General features: G+C 43.3%; 1 protein-coding gene across 1 annotated transcript; it reads left to right on the top strand.

Moving 5' to 3' along the window:
* Positions 1–115: 115 nt before the first annotated feature.
* Positions 116–8,058, top strand: NUDT9 (nudix (nucleoside diphosphate linked moiety X)-type motif 9). The gene is made up of 8 exons (XM_010158207.1): positions 116–249; positions 1,979–2,215; positions 3,491–3,586; positions 4,401–4,487; positions 5,326–5,437; positions 5,860–6,006; positions 6,254–6,338; positions 7,720–8,058. Exons 1-8 carry the CDS (start codon positions 116–118, stop codon positions 7,887–7,889), a joined length of 1,068 nt encoding a protein of 355 aa, XP_010156509.1. The 3' UTR covers positions 7,890–8,058.
* Positions 8,059–8,439: the final 381 nt, after the last annotated feature.

Below are 8,439 nucleotides of genomic sequence, written 5' to 3'. Positions count from 1 at the left end.
TGCGTGGAAGTCGGGACGGTCGCTCGCGTGCGCTGTTTCGCTCAGGCGTTCCAGAGCCCTTGTCTCCGGCCTGGGCCCAGCTCTGTGAAGCCGAGGTGGGTCGGTGGCGGCGTTGATGCTGCTCCTCGCCGGTGCTCTGCGTGCGGCGACGGTGCCCGGTTTCTCTCGGGCCGTCGCCGTGCTGTCTTTCACTGTTGCGCTGGCCACCCAGCCTGCCCGGTTTGTTCTCCAGCGCCGCCCGCCCCTCAGGTACCGTGGCCTGTTGATGGTGAAGCTTAGTGCTGCCCAGGCCAGGCTGGGCCTGGCTCTCCCGAGTCTTGGAGCCTGGCTCAGTCGGTGGCTCTGGTGGCATTTTGCCCTGTTGCGGTGGTGCCCTGTTTTTGGGAGAGCAGCCGCCTCGTGGCAGGGCCGAGACCTCTGGCTGCTTTGACATGCCCTGACAGCCGAAGGAGAGTTTGGCACGGGATGTGCTGTGTAGCTGAGGGTGTCCCTTTTGGACATGGCAGAAACAAAAATCAGGGTGTGCTTTAAAACTTAACTGATGCAGTTACTGGAAAATACAGAAGTGATGTAATAGTGACCAGCATGTGGAGGTTGGCACCCTATTAAGTATGCCCTTTGCCCTGTCTCTGTCAAAGGTTTTATGAACCTCAGGTGATGCGTGAGTTGAATTGTGCTCTTGAGAACATGCCCTCAGCAGTGAGCATGACAGCACGTGTGCTGTAACTGTGATCAATGAATTCTCATTTTCAGTCTGAAGCAGAACCTGCTCTCCTTGATGCACCTGGAGACTTCATATCATGAGTGACGTGTTCAGAACGGGAACTGCTGTTTTTGAGCAAGTCTGCCCTGTTCTGACAGGTATAATCTATTATTCACACCTGGGTTCAAATAGCAAGGTTAATAATGTATGAGTTGCCTTCTTTTTTTAATCTGAAACTCATTGGTCCCATCAGCACCTTGCTTGGATGTTATGTTGTTATAACCTAGATGCATTTTTGCAAAGGAGAAATATTTCCTTATATGCTGGAAGTGATTCTTTACTGATTGAAAAGTTTGCCTTTTTTTTTTTGGTAAGAGCTGATAGATATTTTGGTTTTAGAGTACTCTGTAGGTTATAGCTCCTTGTTGAGCTTTGAGCCTCTTACCTAGAATAATCCTCTTTATTTTGGTAACAGTTAAAAAAAACACCTTTGGAGTGCAGGAAGGCTGCTCTGTGTGTTGAAGGAAATCTCTAGAATTTTTAAGAGCTGATGATCAGGCACTGTAACTCAATCTGCTGTTAAGTATTTTTATTGTTGACTGGTCTTTCAGCTTCTGAAAACCCATGGCAAAATAAAATCACTAGATGTCTCAAATTTTTTTTTCTTTTAACTTACAGTTTGATAGTTCTAGCCACCTTTTGAAACTGAAAACTAAGGTATGTGTTATCCTACTTGGTATTACACAAAATGATATCTTGGTGGTCGCAGCAACTTGCAGAGCTGCGTTGCTCAGGCTTTTGGATATTTTGGTTTTGCTCTTACCTGGTCTACTACTGGATGTGAGAGCAGGACTTCTGCAAGGAGGGGTTGGTTTGATGACATGCCCACATAGAGAAATAATGCTCAAGCAGGCCTTCCTGCTGCATCTATGGTAATTATCTTTGCAGTCTTCGTTGTATAATTAATAACTGGTCAGTGTTCCACACAGTCTGGAGTGGCAGTTCTAGTTCTCAGCTTCTCACTCATGCTATGAAATATTCACGTGTGTCTAGTAGAATACTATTCTGCTTCAAGAAGAGTAAGATAGAATTCAGAATTTGTTGGTCCAGGCATATATATTTGCATGATGCTTGAAAGAAGCAATAGTATATTACTGAGAGCTGTTTTGTGGAGAAAGCTTGGTCTGACCCACTTGCTGTACTGTACTATGCAGATCTGGGATTAAGTAACGGGGCTAAAGCCTAATGAGTGAGGTGCCTTTTTTTTCCTTTCAGTAACTCATCTGCAAACTGTTGGTCCCATCTTCATCCTATTAACATGTTCAACAATTATAATGTGAAGTTCTACCACAGTGAAGCTCTCACCTCCCCATATCCAGGATCACATGTTGAGCGTAACCAAGTTCCTGAAGATAAAGTGGACTGGCTGATTGAGTGGAAAGATTATAATCCTGTGGACTACACTGCAGTGTCTGTTTTGGCTGGACCCAGTTGGGCAGATCCCCAGATCAAGTGAGTGGAAATTGTGGCTCTTTTCTCCTGTAAACATGCAAGTAGGAAATTGTGATTAATGAGTTAGTGAGATTATCAGCTTAAGTGACATGTGATTCTACTGTGATGTGTGAAAGTGAAGGCCTAACAAAGTGGTGGTTAGAAAACTGGAATGGTTTGGGTTAACTGTGAGGGTCTTTGACACGTGATTTTACTGAGCTGGTGATTGAGATAAGGGTAGTGTTAATTAGAATAATGGGCAGCTGTTGATGCTGTGTAGTGCTGCTTCTCTGTGTTGTGAACTAAGTAAACATCTCATAATTCTCCTTAAGAATCTGGGAGAACATTTTCATAATATACTTGTTTGTGGATGGAATGCATGATGAGAAAAGAATTAAAATAGAGTTGGCATTTCTTGAGTTGAACACTTCGACTCAGGAAATGTGACAAGTTGAATGCATGACGATTATTTTTTTCTGAATGTGTGTATTAATTTTTATTGATTCTGTGAATATATTCTCCTTCCAAGGAATGCTGTATGCTTCTTCGTTAGGTTAGATGCCCACATCTAGTGTAACTTGTGGTAATGTAAAATGGTGATTCCTGTGTATACACATATGTGTAGGCAGACCAGAAGGTAATGGTACTTGAGATTTCAGCCTTACCTTCCTTGTCTCCCACTGCTGTGTGAACATGTGCTTCTATTTGCTCTTAATTTGGTTTAGTATTCTACTGACTGCAAGGCACACTATTCCTCAGACTCTGTAGGGCAGCTGATGTTCTGCCAAGGCATATCTGGGAAAGTGTCAGGTAACCTTTTAGTAGATGTTGGTAGTACTTGAAAATGCAGTTGTTTTCTAGGTATTAGTGTAACTTCCTACATGGATTATGTGTGGAGGAAGCCAGTCAGTAGTTTGAAAGGTGTGATGGTTTGAGAGGAATTGCTTTTGGGAAAGAAAATGCTATTCTGTAGACTGCTGCTTCTCCTCTGCCAGTTTTCAGAGGTGCACATAGGAGATTGGCATGGAGCTAACTTTGAAAATTGGTGATTATTAGCTTGTAACCATGATAAATCATATCTAATAAAAATTTGACAGGGAGAAATTCTGTAATCAGTAAAGGCTGAGACATGATAGCCTTCTGTAGGAAAGGGAGGGCCTGTTGCCTAAGTTCTGGTAAAACTGCTTGTTGGTCAAACAGGTGTTGCTGATCTGGTGGGTAGCCTTCAGGCTTTTGTGGGGCAGAGGGGTGTCTTGCATTTTATAACCTGTCTCTATTGAATTATTTTCCACACAGTGATAAAGGTTTTTCTCCCAAGTTCAATGAGAGAGATGGAGAAGTGGAGAGGAGGAGTCTGAACGGCTTGTATGTGGTTGAAAATGGGAGACCCCGGTGAGTGGGTTTTTATTTTTGTTTGCATATTGATTTCAGTGATGTAGTTTCAGAGCTGTTACAAGTCAAAAACTTAGAGGTCAGAACTAGTAATTTTTGATACGTGGTACCTGCTAGAACAAAATGATGATGTTGTTCCCTTGGGACAGGAAGCATGACCTCAAGGCCAGGAAGTGCTTTCTGGAAGAAGGATGTGGCAGAGAGGCACTAAAAGGTTAACCAGTACTATCACAACAGGGGGTTGTGATGACACTGGAGTTGAAAGATGTCTAACACTGTTAATAGTAGGGTCTGTTGAATTAATTGCTTCCACAGTTTGATTAGGTGTTGGGCTCTGAAGCGTTTATACCACTTGTGTGCAGTGACAGAGCAGAACAGCATTTTCTTCCACTGCCAAATCCTGGCATAGCACAGATGGGTAACCTCACCTTAAAGTAATTTCTTTTGCCATTTGTACAGAATTGAATGCTCTGTGCATCTGTAGTCCTGGAAAGCAGATTCCATTTTCAGGCAAGGTTGTGTGCACAATGAGAGTAGCACTTGGTCAAGAGACTCTCGGGACACCAGATCAGGGAAATGACCAAGTCATTTTGTGCGTTTCCTTTCCCTGTACTATCTGACACAAGAGGTTGGTGAAGGAGAAACCCATGCTCTGTTCTCTGGTTCTTTAAAGCATGTGGTGCCACCAAATGCATGTTGCTGTCCTTTCCTTTGTTGTTATTTAAGCTTTGTTAAAGCTGCTTTTTTAGAGTCCTTGGAGCATATTTTGAATGTGAGGAAGTAAATGTTTAATGTACTGCACTGCTTATTTCAGAAATCCGGTGGGAAGGACTGGCCTCACAGGCAGAGGATTGTTAGGGCGCTGGGGACCAAACCATGCTGCTGATCCTATTGTAACTAGGTAAGGGACAGGTGACTGAAGGGTACCCTGCAGTAGAGCGAAGAACTCGTGCATTTTTCTTTCTCTGCCTCTCTGGACGCGCCTTTTGTGTGTGCCCATCTGTGTAAGCCTATTCAGGTCTAGGTGTCGGGATGGGGAGATATGTAGGCATGTAGAACATGAGTTTCATAATCTTCTAGTCTTTGTCTCTGGAAAAGAGTAAGGACCCGCTGCTGATGACAAGCAATCACTTCTGAAGTGCTGAAAAGCGGATTTTTTTAAAAAAAAAGGCATGTTAAATTGCAGGAATAGGTTTTTCTGTCACAATGTCTAAACTGCAAAAAAAAAAAAGGCAGTGTACCTGCTTTAACTATAGGTGGTTCTTCTTAATTCTTTACTGAAGGCAGTGGTGTGCGTTTGTGGCCTGGTGCTGGGTGAGCAGTTCAGAGGTGGTATACCCTGCATGTGTGTTCTGTTCTACCAGAAGGCATACTTCTCTCCTTCTGGATAGGCATACGTGCAGCTCAGCGAGTGCTGTAGTTGAGAGGATGTGCTGCACGTAACTGTCAAAGGAGCTGCTGCTATGAGCATGGCTGCAGAATTGTGACCTTTGGGTGCTTTCTGCCCTTTTGGCTGAGGAAACCATAATTGGAAGAGGTGTGTGGAAAACTCAGTGTTTTCCCCTTGGTTGTTCTTGCTGGACAGCACCCATTGGTGCCCCACTCCCTGTGACTGTTCTTTCCCTGCTTTGTTTGCCCCCCTTCTCCTGCAGGTGACAGCACAGGTGCCTTGCTCATCCTCTCCCAGGCTGTAGTGTCAAGATGCAGCAAAGCATGTTCTTGTTTGTTGTTTGCTGCAGGTGGAAGAGAGACAGAGGTGGCAATAAATTGGTTCATCCAGTTTCTGACAAAAACATCTTACAGTTCGTAGCTATCAAGAGGAGAGACTGTGGGGAGTGGGCCATTCCAGGGGTAAGAGCCAAGCTCCGGAGACTGTAGGCCTTTTCCCGCTGGTAAGGCCATGAGGTGGTAACTGGTGTGCTTGTGATAAAAGCATGCTTTTTGATGAACGACCTTGTGTTGCAGAGGTGAGGAGAAAGGCTCCTTAAACTGGCTTTGCCATCTGCCATCAGCTGGTGTGCCTTCTGCTGTTTCTGCGTTGAAGGTGCTATTTGTATTTAATTCTGACCACGTCTTTGGCTTAATGCAGGCACAGTTTAGTCTGGGGCAGGTTTTGAAGGATGTGCATGCTCACTCTTTACAACTAAGTGTAAAGTTCCTCCCATGTCCAGAGTATGGTGCAGGTGGATGTAATATACTAAGGGCCAGTCCAAGGGGAGTAAAACTGTGGAATCTGAGGGGTAGTCACGTTTTTTCCTTTTCCTCCCTCCAAGGGGATGGTGGACCCAGGGGAGAAGATTAGTGCTACCCTGAAGCGAGAATTTGGGGAGGAGGCCTTGAACTCCTTGCAGAAATCGCCTGAGGAGAAAGCAGAATTGGAGAAGCAACTCCATGAGCTGTTCAGTCAGGAACACTTTGTGGTGAGTTCTGTCTCTCTTGATAGCCTCTTGAGCTATGCACATAACTTGCAGCTGTATGGAGCTTGTAAAAGTGTAGCTGAAATGAAATTAAGCTGTGATGCTTGGGTTGTCATGGTGTATGAAATGGAAGGGATGACTGAAAACTCTTGAGAGCACATGTGTTGGATAGAAAGAAAAAAAATCTTCTTATTGATTCCCCCTTGTTCATTGTGACACTGAGCTTGTTTCTTTTTTTCTGAGGCCGTAGGTGTACAGAGGATATGTGGATGACCCTCGTAACACTGATAATGCCTGGATGGAGACAGAGGCTGTGAACTATCACGATGAAACCGGTGAGTATCTCCAGGTATGCTCTCTTAGCTGCTGTTTACTCTCTGTGCTGGTTTGAAATTGGGATGCGTGTTGGGCTGAGATTGGCAATGAAACTGGGGGAGCATGCAAGTCAGGTATGACATACTGAACTAAAACCAATGGGCATGAGGATATCTTGTCTCGCAAGATGTTCAGCCATGCCAGTGGTTGTCATTTGCTTTTGGTTTCTGCTAGTCTTGAAATAAGGAACATGCAGACTTTGCCTGAAAATTTATTAATTTGTTAGCTAGTTCGAAGTCATGGACCATGTGCCTTTGTATGCAGATTGAACGTGGGACAAGGGTTCCTTCTTGTCACTGTATTTATCTTGAGTTGGTTTAATTGCCTGTTTTAATGAGTCTGGGGTGGAAGGATAGTCTGGTTTTGTTATTCTTCCTTTAGTAGCTAGTGTGTACTTCAAGAACATTGCCTCTGGCAGATTCTCACTGCAGTTACTGCTTTGGTGTTGTAATTGCTCTGGGACCTCTTATCTCTGTACTCTGCCAGAGTAATTGTTGGACCTTATTTTACTTCTTTAAATCAGTAGGAATGGGCATACATTGCTGGTTCTTAGACGATCTGTTATCTTGAATTCTCATCTTTCTCCCTTTAAGATATATCAATCTTGTTAGGTGTCTCTGACTTCTGCAAGTCAGACTTGATACAGTGATATTTCCACTGTGTTTTGTGTAGAAGATGCCAGTTTCAGATGACACTGGTCCTTGATTTATCAGCCCTCAAAACCGGTGAAGATACTGTTCCTTTGGTCTTTGTTTCTAATGCACGTTTTGTAATACTTTTAAAAACATTTCTTTGGAGCAACTCAGAAGCCTTTCTGCAGGAAGTAGTACTACTTTAAGGGCTACTTAAGTACTGGTTTTGATTTTTGGGGCCTTTAGTAAAATTTTAATTATTCTGGTTTTCCATAAGCATGTATAAGTTTCTGAATTCAATTTGTCCTGTAGAATAGTACCTGAGAAAGGAAGCAGTCAAATGTTAGCCAAACAAACAAAAATCAAGGCAGAGGGATTGGCTAAACCTGTGATGGTGTGTATGTGTTGTGATAATGATTTCTAGTAACTTGTCATGCTGCTGATGGTAACCAAGGAGTGGTGAAAAGGAGAGTTAACACCACCTCTGACACTCAAGATTTGCCTTAAAATAGTGCAAGTATGGAAAAGGTCTCTGGCACAGAATCAGTGAGCAATTGGTTTCTCTCTGAGAAGCAGTTGAAGGTTGCTGCCTATGAAGGAGCCATGTGTAGGGGTGGAACTGTTTAAGCTTTTAAACTTTTTAAACTTTTAACTGAAGAAAAAGCAGGAAAGATGCAATAGGATGTCCTAACTCTTGTTTTGTGAACAGGTGAGATAATGGATAATTTGCCTCTGGAAGCAGGAGATGATGCTGGAGTAGTGAAGTGGGTTGACATCAGTGAGAAGCTCAAGCTGTATGCAAGTCACAGCTACTTCATTAAGCTTGTGACTGAGAAATGGGGAGCCCACTGGAGTGAGGATCCTGGTCCTGAGAGCTGAGAGTGATGGAAATGAGGAACTGATGGACACTGAGGGGAGAACACGTTTTCCAGCTTTGAAACAGATGACAATGTCCTCTTCAGTGGAAATTCAGCTGGCAAAAGCACTTGGCAGTGATAGAGGCTTTTTCAGAGACTTCAGATTGCTGCTTTCGATTTCTCAGCTAGTGTGAAATGAGATGATTGTGGAGACTTTGTTTTGCTTTGTCTTCGTTATTTGCAGCTGTTTCACAAAATGTGTAGATTTGCATGACAACACTGGGATTCTGACTGGTGGTAGTTCAGAGGCTGTTCACCTTAGCTCTGTATTTTTGCACTGATTTCCTGTCAGGAGTAAGCATCTTTAAGGGATGTGAGACTTGGAGGATGATAATGTGAGCAATCATTTAATTGCTACATAATAAAGTGAAGTTTCTTTTCTGAGTCATTTCACTTAACATGTCTTCTCAGTGATTTTTTATTTTGAGATATTATTTTTTACAATGAATTGCTTTCTAGTTTACAGTATGGATAGTATTTACATCTGAATGACAGTGCCTCTATCTAAAAAG

This window comes from Eurypyga helias, unplaced genomic scaffold (genome assembly GCF_000690775.1).
Source record: "Eurypyga helias isolate BGI_N326 unplaced genomic scaffold, ASM69077v1 Scaffold52048, whole genome shotgun sequence".
NCBI classification, from domain to species: Eukaryota; Metazoa; Chordata; class Aves; order Eurypygiformes; family Eurypygidae; genus Eurypyga; species Eurypyga helias.
The sequence above is the reverse complement of the archived record's forward strand: the minus strand, read 5'-3'. Positions and strand labels throughout refer to the sequence as shown.

Excerpts from the sequence above, each read along its gene's own strand:
- NUDT9 (XM_010158207.1), top strand. The coding sequence starts at position 116 with ATGCTGCTCCTCGCCGGTGCTCTGCGTGCGGCGACGGTGCCCGGTTTC. Across the intron at positions 5,438-5,859 it reads GGGAGTGGGCCATTCCAGGG|GGGATGGTGGACCCAGGGGA; the intron begins GTAAGAGCCAAG and ends CCTCCCTCCAAG. Across the intron at positions 6,007-6,253 it reads TCAGTCAGGAACACTTTGTG|GTGTACAGAGGATATGTGGA; the intron begins GTGAGTTCTGTC and ends CTGAGGCCGTAG.